Source organism: Haliotis rubra, unplaced genomic scaffold (assembly GCF_003918875.1).
Source record: "Haliotis rubra isolate DU_JTF1 unplaced genomic scaffold, ASM391887v1 Scf5, whole genome shotgun sequence".
Taxonomy (NCBI): Eukaryota; Metazoa; Mollusca; class Gastropoda; order Lepetellida; family Haliotidae; genus Haliotis; species Haliotis rubra.
The window spans coordinates 1,839,304-1,851,290 of record NW_025767190.1 but is presented as its reverse complement, the minus strand read 5'-3'; the positions used below and the strand labels follow the sequence as shown (position 1 = coordinate 1,851,290).

General features: G+C 39.2%; 2 protein-coding genes across 5 annotated transcripts; both read left to right on the top strand.

Moving 5' to 3' along the window:
• The first annotated feature begins 1,406 nt into the window (after positions 1-1,406).
• Positions 1,407-9,983, top strand: LOC124291811 (39S ribosomal protein L1, mitochondrial-like). Of its 4 annotated transcripts, none has more exons than XM_046728886.1 (7): positions 1,407-1,537; positions 3,723-3,888; positions 6,589-6,805; positions 7,465-7,554; positions 8,189-8,260; positions 9,162-9,281; positions 9,871-9,983. In XM_046728886.1, exons 1-6 carry the CDS (start codon positions 1,501-1,503, stop codon positions 9,219-9,221), a joined length of 642 nt encoding a protein of 213 aa, XP_046584842.1. In that variant the 5' UTR covers positions 1,407-1,500; the 3' UTR covers positions 9,222-9,281; positions 9,871-9,983. The 4 variants fall into 4 exon arrangements, with proteins under 4 accessions (XP_046584842.1, XP_046584844.1, XP_046584845.1 ...); XM_046728888.1 differs by lacking the exon at positions 1,407-1,537 and adding an exon at positions 1,708-1,732; XM_046728889.1 differs by lacking the exon at positions 1,407-1,537 and adding an exon at positions 1,721-1,761.
• Positions 9,221-11,408, top strand: LOC124291754. The gene is made up of 4 exons (XM_046728827.1): positions 9,221-9,281; positions 9,871-9,983; positions 10,931-11,012; positions 11,260-11,408. The coding sequence occupies exons 1-4, from the start codon at positions 9,221-9,223 to the stop codon at positions 11,406-11,408; spliced, it is 405 nt and encodes a 134-aa protein (XP_046584783.1).
• Positions 11,409-11,987: the final 579 nt, after the last annotated feature.

Below are 11,987 nucleotides of genomic sequence, written 5' to 3'. Positions count from 1 at the left end.
CAACTCTTATTATGGTACTATACATCTTCACAACAATTCAGCTGTCTGTGCCTTGTTAAATTAAAGCAATTTCAAAATTAGAACTTTACCAAATTTAAAATTTATTTTAAATTAATTTAACTCTTTTTAAAAATCAAAGTTGTATAAACAAATCTAAATACCATGTGGTTCAACACATATCAATGCACAGGTATTAACACTTCTTAATGTGTGGAATAATTCTTCATATCATTTTATCAATTTAAAGTTTCTTCAAAGGTAATTTTTAATCACAGGAAGAGAAACTCAGTCCCATGATGATGTAAAACATACTCCAATATTTTTGGTTCATGCCTTCACCTGGATTGTAGAAGACAAAGGTAACAGCTGGACATGACAACCAGGCTATCATATGACAGACTGTGGAACAAAAATGTCAATATGATCAGAACTTTTATGTTCAGTGGTTTTCCTACCTACATGATCTACAAACCACATTTTGCATTTTTAAACATAAAAAATGGTTTTAGCAATAATTTTCTTAAGAAAACAAATGAAAAATATAAATGCTAATTTTTTGTATCCCAAACCTCCCTGAATATGTTATCAATATTCAGCTTGAAAATAATTATATCCTATGGCATCTGTAAGGCCCATATCCCACCTCATGAGCACAGCATCTTACTCACCATACCCAACATGATTTACAGATTACATTTGTTAAATTCCTGGAGACACTGACTCTGTGTTTGTTACTTTATTTATCAAGGCTGTCCACAGAGCCCTCAAGTAGGTTTAGCTTAAACACTGGCATAATGATAGAAAAACTGACTGTGTCCTCAGCAAATATTTCATGTGTGGCAGTATCCATCCTCAGATTTCCAAATTGAACCACACTATTTTGGCCTCACATGCTACATGATGTTCATCAAAAGAAACACATTTCCAGGTAGAATACACCTATTAAATATAAACAAACACTCTAACATTGTTATCCAGCATGAAATCACCCAATATTAATACTCTGTGTTTAATTGTTATTATAAAATGTCATGATTTGACTAATATTTGCATAGAATATACGCTGAATATCACTTTAATATTGTTCATTGGCATGTCATTATTACCTCATATTTATGAACATGAAACAGTGTAAACTGATACAGAAATAAAGCTTAATGATAAGGATAGACAACCTGAACCTAGTGTCAATAAAATAAATAACCAGATGATATACAAAAAGTTATGGTTAAGTTACAAAATCAAATAAAAGTCGTTTATCATTTGACCTTATTTCATTTTAACAAAAACGATTTTGACACATGACAATTCCAACTTTATGACAAGAAACCCCTGCGTCTGGTGGAGAATTGATGACAATAGGTGAAATGGCAACAACCACCGGCGATCAAAGAATAATACCTTCATCGATAATCCTAAAAGGAATAAATAATTGAACGAGATCACTCAATCAGCTGTTTCAATTTTCTGGTAGCATCGATATTCTGTCTGAAGAAGAAAATGGCCGACTTTGCTCTTCGGCTCCTATACCGTCTATGTAAGGAGTGATTCTATTGGCTATCTCTCAAGCAAAAACTTTCGGAGGAAAAATTTATGTATATATATCCAAACAGACATCCCTTTGGTTAAATATACGTTTAAATCTTACAACTGAAATACAATATACTACCTTTGAAATAAATTAAGCAAAATAAATTACCTCCCTTATCAAATATGGCGACCTCCATAACAGGTGCGTGCTGTCAACAATGTTTATCCAGAGTAAATTAAATTGATGAAGGGATGAGCATTCTACAGGTGGATTGTGTTGGTACATTTGGCGTGTATGGTTAACAGACCAAACATTATCCGTCACTGGTAACACAAACATTTGCTACAATGACGATAACCATTCCAATTTAAACATCCATGCAACATTTTAGCATCTGAAATTGAAAAAGTCGGGAAAAGTCGCTGAGATATGTGGGCCCCAGCTGATTGGGTCTCCCGTCGGCACATTGTTAATAGCGCCTAAACAACTAGTTAATAATTTACCTCCATGTGTTTTCATTACGCTCAGGCGAGTCCGTATTTGTGTTTTGTGGGAAATCTGACGATACGGACACCCTTTCCACTCAACATGAAAAAGACAGAGGCGAAAGAGGTCACGTGACCGATACCCTAAACAAATAGTGTTGTTCCACTGTCGAACTTTCCGACTAACTGGGGCAGAATTTCACAAACAATACTTAGTTACTTCTTCTTGGGAAATATGTAGCATCAACATTTTCTTGAAAATTTCAATTATTGTGGTCTTTGATTGGGATTTAGAAGTTTTCTATAGAAGATGTGTGAGTAAGCTTTCAACAATATTCTTCTGAAGTACAGAAAAACATGGAACTGTGGATAAAAACTACTTTATAATAATAATACAGTTTATTTGTAGAGCGCTAGACTCCATTCCCTAGTGCATGCTCAAAGTGCTACAAATTTGTTTAGCAGGAATATGCTTTCCAGAACAGAAATATTTTGATGTTGGACTTGAAAGAGTCTAAGCAGGTGGCAGTCCTGAGTTGAACAGGCTTGCTTGAAACAATAGCACAGGGCTGCAATACAACAACACACAGAAATAACTGAATAAGATACTGTTTGGTGCACTGAGAAGAACTGTAAAGAATGACATTGGTTTGACCATATGTGCATATGTGTATAGACTTGTATAGTAAGCAGTGAACATCACCTAAAATGAAGTTTGCTTCACATCTTTACTAGTATTTATCTCTCATTGGCAACCCCTGTTATGGTACTGCATAACATTGTTGTACTGACAATGTCAGGAGAAAATAGTTGCATTATAATTTGTCCCTCAAAAGAAAGAAATACCATTTTCAAGTACATTTGTCTTTGGGGAAAAGTGATTGAATATATAGATACTTCATAATGACAGCCCCACATGGGTACAATGTGTGAAGCCCATTTCTGGTGTCCCCCGCCGTGATGTTGCTGGAATATTGCTAAAAGCGGAGTAAAACCCAAACTCAGTCAGTCATAAAGACAGACATGTCACATGAGCATCATAATTATGAAACTAGTTGTGTAGTTCTGTACAGATAATTATGTCTATGTCCTGTGCCAAGTGGGGTGGTGGGGTAGCCTAATGGTTAAAGAGTTCGCTCGTCATGCCGAAGACCCGGGTTTCGATTCCCCACATGGGTATAATGTGTGAAGCCCATTTCTGGGCTGTGATATTGCCGGAATATTGCTAAAAGCGGTGTAAAACTAAACTCACTCACTGTGCCAAGTTAAAGACTATGGTATGACTTTATTTTACTGTACAACATCACAATCCAAAATTATGTTCTAATCAATAGACATGCTTGTTACTCCAAAGCTGTCTCTGCAATATGTGAAAAGATCTTCCAATTTCATTGCAAAATCTGCTTGTTACAAACCCTGCAACAAAAATATTCAAACAATCTCTCACTGTATATCATGATAGTAGCAATTTGTCACTGGATAACAGTCAACTTTAGCTTTATTTAGGAGAAGTAGCAATTTGTTGTCACTGTTTATCGCAGCAGCAATTTACTGTTGCTGTATTTTGGGTTAGCACCTGGTTTGTCAAAACCATAACAGTGATCGTGAGGCTCATCAAACTGGTAAAACTGTTTGTCATGCACATGAACAAGTAAAATGTCTCGCTGTTCCTATACAGAAGTGTTCTTTTGATGTTCCATCCCTAGCACTACGACCAGTGCTGCTGCTTCAGCTCCGATCAGCGTTGTTACAGCGAGCCACCCCAACACTTGCAGTGACACCGGTCCGATGGAAGGTGTCGAAGAGTCAGAAGTTGCGCCAGCCACATGTAGCCAAGGAAAAGGAGAAATGGGTGAAAGCAAAAACAGTTCGGTAAGTTTGAGACCAGTGAGGTCAATTCTGATCAGTGTGGTCAGTTCAGATGAATTAGGTTACTCCATATATGTGAGGTCAGTTCAGATGAATGAGGTTACTCCATATATGTGAGGTCAGTTCAGAAGAATGAGGTTACTCCATATATGTGAGGTCAGTTCAGATCTGTGAGGTCAGTTCAGATGAATGAGGTTACTCCATATATGTGAGGTCAGTTCAGATGAATGAGGTTACTCCATATATGTGAGGTCAGTTCCTATCTGTGAGGCCTGTTCAGATGAACGAGGTTACTCCATATATGTGAGGTCAGTTCAGATGAATGAGGTTTCTCCATATATGTGAGGTCAGTTCAGATGAATGAGGTTACTCCATATATGTGAGGTCAGTTCAGATCTGAGGCCTGTTCAGATGAATGAGGTTACTCCATGTATGTGAGGTCAGTTCAGATCTGTGAGGTCAGTTCAGATGAATGAGGTTACTCCATATATGTGAGGTCAGTTCAGATGAATGAGGTTACTCCATATATGTCAGGTCAGTTCAGATGAATGACGCTGAAGACCCGGGTTCGAATCCCCACATGGGTACAATGTGTGAAGCCCATTTCTGGTGTCCCCCACCGTGATGTTGCTGGAATATTGCTAAAAGCGGCTTAAAACCAAACTCAGTCAGTCAGTCAGATGAATGAGGTTACTCCATATATGTCAGGTGAGTTCAGATGAATGAGGTTACTCCATGTATGTCAGGTCAGTTCAGATGAATGAGGTTAATCCATATGTGTCAGGTCAGTTCAGATCTGTGAGGCCTGTTCACGTATGTGAGACCTGTTCAGATATGAGCTCAGTTCAGATCTGTGTGACAATTCAGATCTGTGCCAATTCAGATCCGTGAGGTCAGTTCAGATCTGTGAGGCCTGTTCTGATTAAGGGCTTGTTCAGATTTGTGAGGTCAGTTCAGATCTCTGAGACCAGTTCAGACCTGTGAGGCCAGTTCATATATATTCGGTCAGTTCAGATATGCCAGGCCTTTTTGATGAGGAAGGTCAGTTCAGATATGTGAGGCCTGTTCAGATTTGTGAGGCCTGTTCAGATTTGTGAAGCATGTTCAGATCAGTGAGTTCAGTTCAGATCTGTGAGGCCACTTCGTATATATATGAGGTCAGTTAGATTTGTAAGACTTCGGATCTGAGGCTAGTCCAGATATATGAGGTTAGTTCAGATCTGTGAGGCCAGTTCAGACCTGTGAGGCCAGTTCATATATATGAGGTCAGTTCAGATATGCGAGGCCTGTTTTGATGAGTAATGTCAGTTCAGATATGTGAGGCCTGTTCAGATTTGTGAGGTTGTTTCAGATCAGTTTGCTAAGTTCATATCTGCGAGGTCTCACTTGAGTTCAGTTCAGATTTATGTGACCAGTTCAGATCAGTTGGGTAAGTTCAGACCTGTGTTCCAGACTTCCAGTTCAGATCTGCAAGGGTATATCCTTGAGTTGAGTTCAGACCTGTGAGATCAGTTGGGTAAATACAGATCTGTGTTCCAGTTCAGATCTGCGAGGTTATATTCTTGAGTTTAGTTCAGACCAGTGCGTCCCATTCAAATATATATGAGGTCAGTTCAGATCTGTAAGACATCTTCAGATCTGTGATACCCATGAAGGACTGGGTTAGAATGAACCTTCTGCAACCCATGCTTGTTGTAAGAGGCGACTAACAGCATCGGGTGGTCAGGCTTGCTGGCTTGGTTGACGCATGTCATCGGTTCCCAATTGAGCAGATTGATGCTCATGCTGTTGATCACTCGATTATTTACAGACAATCGCCGTATAGCTGGAATATTGCTGAGTGCGGCGTAAAACTAAACTCACTCACTCAGATCTGTGAGGCTGGTTCTGATATATGAGGTTAGTTCAGGTCTATGAGCCCTGATCAGATCAGTGAAGTCAGTTCAGATCTGTGAGACCACTTCAGATTTATCCAGTTCAAATTTATGAGTCCAGTTGAAACACGTCATCATATCCCAATTGCGCAGATCGATGCTTATTGCTGTTGTTCACTGGATTGCCTGGTCCAGATTAAATTATATACAGACTGCCACCATGTAGTTGGGATATTGCTGAGTAGGGAATTAAACCACACACATAGCATAGCATAAAACGGTTTGATTTTAGTGTGCACAAGAAACAGGATGATACACCCATGTCTGTCAGCTCATTAGATATGTTTGGAACAACACATAAGACAAATGGTATCTGAGAGACACTGATGTAGTTATCTCCGAGTACAATACAGGTGTAGAATACAAAGTGCAGGGTTGTGGTTATTATGTGCTATTTCTTCTTGTGTAGATAACACAACAAAGTGTATTACAAATATTTGTGATCACAGTGAGCTTCAAAGTTTTTTGTGTTTTTTTTATTGTTCTGAGCTTCAAAGTTAGTGCTATGCAATTGGTTTCAAATTCAATTCACCAGCTTCAGATCTATTGGATAACATTATAAATCTTCATTACAAACTCACCAAGAAGTAACTCGTGAACTCTGAACTGTTCCTATATTTTAATGCCTGATTGCTCATCCCTGTTGTTCCTCTCACAAACTGATACAGCGTGGGTAAAGAGGCTTTAGTCACAATAAGTTAAATATAAAAACATACATCCCTGATACTTGTTTTTGTTATTTACTACTTGTGTGGACAACTGGTTACAGGGTAGAGAAAGAAAAAGATAAGTCTAAAGAGCATCCGAACTGGATAAACAGGAAGCCTGTCGATGACGTGTGGATCCGGGCACGGTACCCTCCTCACTGCCACACCCTAGAGGAATGTGTGCAAAGACATAAAGAACATGCAGATCCAAGCATGTTTGATAATATGGATGGACTGGTGTATGCCGACCTTGAACTTAATATGTCTACAAGAAAGAAGGTTCGTTCATCAAATGTCGTGTCAGATGTATTTTCAGTCTATAAGGTGTTGCAGGGTGACTCACATGTCACAGTGAGGCTCAGGTTCAATTCCCCGTGCAATGTGGAGCCTTTGTCTGCTGTGTCCCTATGGTGATCTGGGTATAGTGTTAAACCAGCATGAAACCAACTCCCTGGCTCCTGTGCTGTGTGGATACGGGACGGTGGGGTAGCCTAGTGGTTAAAGCGTTGGCTCGTCAAGCCGAAGACCCGGGTTCGAATCCCCACATGGGTACAATGAGTGAAGCCCATTTCTGGTGTCTCCCGCCGTGATATTGCTGGAATATTGCAAAAAGCGGCGTAAAACCAAACTCAGTCAGTCAGTCTGTGTAGATACTGCATTGATACGTCAAACATATTATGATGTTGCTACTTTTATCATTTTGCTTGAGTTCATGGTTATAAAATGTTTTCATTTTTGAAAGTAATTGATCTTTATGATACGACATAACTTTTAGTAAAATCGTCAGATTTTGATTTTACTTGTAATATATTAGTTTTTTTATATGGACTTTGATGTTATACTTTTGTGATTGTTTTTCATGCACACATGTGCATTCATTCATTCATTTAGACTCCTTTCTGTAACATGGTTGTGTAATAAATACATGTTTATTTCAGACCAAGTTCATGCGCAGTATTAGCTCAACAATTATGTTGCCCCATACGTTTGACGATAATGTTGTGAAGAGGTGTGCAGTGTTCAGCAAGGTTTGTACGTGTTGCACCAGTATACTAGTACCGGTCTATTCAGCTCACTCACCCATCAGCTTTTCAACAGCCACGAGGGATATTCTGGAATTAGTTTCATTTCATGTTGGGTACAATGTGTGAAGCCCATTTCTGGTGTCCCCCGCCGTGATGTTGCTGGAATATTGCTAAAAGCGGCGTAAAACCAAACTCAGTCAGTCAGTCATTTCATGTTCCTTTAAGTTTTACAAAAATGAAAAATTGTTCACTACACTTCCTGTATGTTCAGAAAACTATATATTGTGATTTGACTCTTCTTTTCCAAGAAAACATGTTTTAAAGTAGTGACCATAACATATTCTGTTACTAAAATATGCCAAGCTCCTCTGCTCCTCCTTGGTGCCAACTTTGTTATATGAAGGTTCCTGTCATGAGCTAGATTATTGCAGACTGTGACATTTAACAAAATGTGTTAAGTCCATTCTTGGTGTCTCCTGGTGTAATATGACTATCACTATGGCTATCTAAACACGGTTTTATATGTTCATACAAAGATAGATAATGTGAAAAATATGTCAAATATCTTGGTTTGAACAAAGATGGTAGTGTAGTGACTCCAGGCCCCTATGTGTGAGCACCTGGTGTTTGTCCACAGAGTAGTGAAGACCAGCAGAAGGCAAGGGACCTTGGTGCCGTCTATGTAGGAGATGCAGATCTCATCAAACAGGTGAGAATTGGTCGTACACCTGGATTAACTCATACTGCACCACAAGGGATTATTTCAAACTGTGACCTCAGGGACATGTGAAAATGGGAGTCATGATAATTGAAATCTGGGTGCCCGAGCTCTAACACAAGAGGACAGCTGCAAGTCCATGTTAAACTGTGCAAGTAGCAATGGCTGTCTGAACACTGATACCGTCATGAAGCTTCGACTTATGTAACTTTCCACTGCTGTAGTGCTGTGATCGCTTGGTTCTGAAACCACGAAAACAATGAAAGTGAAACTTCACACTCTTGTCACTCCATTTTGTTCATATATGATTTTCAATATGGGAGCCATGGCAGCCACATTGAAAAAGGTATTTGGGGCTGCCATTATTGTTGTTGAATGAAGTTTGGTTTTGACTTTTGTTGCACTATAAACATCCTCTCCTCAAAATAACTTGACTTGAATCTGAAACTTCAGGCTTGTTCTCTACAATGATGCCCCATTTCTGGTGTCCCCCGCCATGATATTGCTGTAATATTGCTAAAAGCGGAGTAAAACCATATTCACTCACTCTACAATAATGACACCTGAATTGGTTAATTTCAAATATGATTTTCAATATAACCACTGAATTCAACTTAATGAAGTTTTAACATGTTATATTTGGGATTACACTTGTTTTAGTTAAGTACAGATTCTAGTACTTTTGTTGAACCCGAACCCTTGGATGAGGTTGCTTTGAATTTTGACAGGTTTTAGGAGTAGTGAATACATTTCAAGGTGAACTGCAGTGTCGTGGCAGTATTTTTGTGTTATTCTGATTCATTCACATTCATACAATACAAGACACTTTCTGTTCAGTATGTGTGGAATTGTCAGTTTCTGTTGTTCGTCATTCTGAATTATCTCCTTTTAGATTGTTGACGGGGTAATTGACAGAAGTGAATTTGACTTTGCCCTGCTACGCCGGACATAATGGTGGAAATGCTGGCCCTGCGAGGAATACTCAAGGACATGTTTCCACGCAAAGGCAAAGGTTTGTATAAACTTCTCCTCTTCTCCAACCTCAGATCCTCAGGGACTCTGCATGTTCTCATCTTCCTTGGAAATCCATGAATATTCTTTGAGATTGAGAGATTAACAAATGAGTTATAAAAGTTGTTATCTTTGGCTGCTTGTCACCTAATAGCGTCAGAGGTCAAGGTGTACAAACATAATACTCCACTGGCTCATTACACTGTTAACAGTGGATACTTATATTGAAATGTACTGTCATACTTTTGAAATAATTAGAATAAATTGACTCAAAACAAGGTAAAAAACCTCAATACATCCATTTTACTATCAATAAGTCCTGGCAAATCTCTTGCAACAAGAATTTGTCAGATGTTGTCAACTTCTTTGGTGTACTACATTGTTCATAGTCAAGTGGTGGAAGATATTTTAAGATTGACTTTGGTCATCATCTGTTGTCTTGACAGTGTCACTCATTTACGGAATTAGTGAAGCCTATTCATGGTGTACTCCGCTGGGATATTGCTAAAAGCAGCATAAAACCATACTCACTCACTCACTCACTTTACCCTCGGTGTGGGTAATATAGGGTGCATGGTTTCTCTCGACAGGCAACATGAGTTCCAGTGTCGAGGAGATGATGACGCTGTTCAACCAAGGCGTCACCTACACTTCCACGAAAATCTCCGATGCTCTGGGAAAGTTGCAAGTACCACTGGGAGCTGTGAGTAGTTTCTGTTCAAGTTAACGTTGTGTAAACTCGTCATGTCCAGTGATAAAGCTCAAGAGGAGTTTGTCCTCAGTTTACCTTGCTTGTCCCATTATCCTGATGCGACTATCTGTGGGTGGAGCATGTCTTGAGAATGATACATTTGTTCAGTTCGTCTTGCCAATTTGTGCTAAATGATGGTAATGCCTGGCGCTTGACATTAATGGGTTAAAACAAGGACTTGTTCACTTGGCATCAGATTATAGTGTCCGAGTAGGAGATCCATGTTAAACGATGGTTGAGTATCTCAGCTGTCTAGCACTTGTAGTTAGTTCGGCATTAGTCCAGACTGGTAAGACATTAAACCCCATTTATCATCCAGAACTGTGTTCCACAGGAGATATTGCTTGTGTGAGATCAAACGATATATCCTAGGACACTGCTGCACTGCAAGTCTAATGGCAGTACCGTGTTTAGAGATGTACATTTTTCATTGAAAACTAAAGAAGAGTGATTTTTTATGATAAATAGAATCTCACCCTCGTGTCTTCTGATATCAAATATATCAACACTTGTTGATAAAAGTAAAAATTTCCTCGGCAAGCCTCGGATATTTGTAACTTTATCAACTGGAGGTGATATATATGATATCAAAAGACACTCGGGTGAGATTCTCTATTTCTTCTCATTCCCTAGTTTATACTTTCCATAGATGAGATAAACCTCATGCACCTGTGTGAGTTTTGTCGTTATGCAAGGTTTGTAAAGGTTTTATATGTCTTCTAAAACCACATGCTAACAAGCTAACAGAATACCCATTCAGTTTAAAAGCACAGCAGTCATGTTGAAAGTGGGGCTTCTGCCTGTTACTCAGGACTTTCTTCATATTCCATAAACAATATTGTGAGCAACAGACCCATGAATAATGGTTCCATCGTGACTCATCTCTGATGTGCTTCCAGCTGAACATGACCACAGAGCAGTTGGAGGAGAACTTTTCAACATATATGGAGTCAATCAAGAAACAAAAGGCACCCAAACTGGGTGAGTTAGTTGTATTTATCCTTCAGCCCCTTGGAGATTCCATCGAGCAATTCAGTTACATGTCAGTTTGATGTGGGATGGGAGCCCACAAGGATACTTGCTGGCGGCACTTGGTTGAAATATTTGATTCTTTAACATACCCATGTAGAGACAGGGTTAGGGTTGAATCCTGTCAATCTTTGCTTCTGTCCATTCTGTTACAATATTCCCATTTTGGATTCTCATTTCAGGTCAGTTTGTTACTAAGGCTGTGTTGATAGCCCCACCATCACCGCGGAACAGTTTCTTGTGGCACTTGATAAGTATGTGGGCGACACCAGCAAACAGAAGTCGGTCTTGGCTGATGAAGAAGACGATGAAGATGAGGAAGAAGAGAAGAGTGAAGCAAGCAACTGATCATCTAGTCAGTGTGTTTAGTGAAACAGAACAGACTTCTGTTGTACAAGTGTTTCTTAGTATGTGCCAGAGATAAGAAAAAGCGAGCTGTGAATGGATTGGACACTGGATTTTACATAGAAGGAATTGTCCATCTTGGTATCAGAAGTATTCCGATTCATGGTATGGTGAACTGGAGGGAGACTGTCCTGATGGAAATATGGACATGAAGAACAGAAACAAGTACACCACAATCAGACAAGACTGCAGCATGTGATATTTGTAGTCCAGCTGTCATGAATACATCAATAAAACATGCATCATCTCTCAAGGTTTCAGGCCCAATGTGTTTTCTTATAACTGTATGCAGCATATTAAACATTTACCTTGCTAAAAGAAACTTAGAGAACGCTTAACATGATGACTATGTTCAGTGCTGTGTAACGTGTGCCAGTATCTTTCAATATGCCTGACTTCAGTATGCTTCTGTGGGAAGACATGACATGAGACTTCCCAGGGGATTCCAGGTTAGAAAAGGGATCAGGTGATCTGACTTGATGACTTGAAAGATGTGAATCGTTGGTCACTAAATCAGTAGAT

Coding starts and splice junctions, on each gene's coding strand:
- LOC124291811 (XM_046728886.1), top strand. CDS start 1,501: ATGGCCGACTTTGCTCTTCGGCTCCTATACCGTCTAT. Junction 3,889..6,588: donor GTGAAAGCAAAAACAGTTCG/GTAAGTTTGAGA, acceptor AACTGGTTACAG/GGTAGAGAAAGAAAAAGATA. Junction 7,555..8,188: donor GGTGTGCAGTGTTCAGCAAG/GTTTGTACGTGT, acceptor GTTTGTCCACAG/AGTAGTGAAGACCAGCAGAA.
- LOC124291754 (XM_046728827.1), top strand. CDS start 9,221: ATGGTGGAAATGCTGGCCCTGCGAGGAATACTCAAGGACATGTTTCCA. Junction 9,984..10,930: donor TGCAAGTACCACTGGGAGCT/GTGAGTAGTTTC, acceptor ATGTGCTTCCAG/CTGAACATGACCACAGAGCA. Junction 11,013..11,259: donor ACAAAAGGCACCCAAACTGG/GTGAGTTAGTTG, acceptor TTTGTTACTAAG/GCTGTGTTGATAGCCCCACC.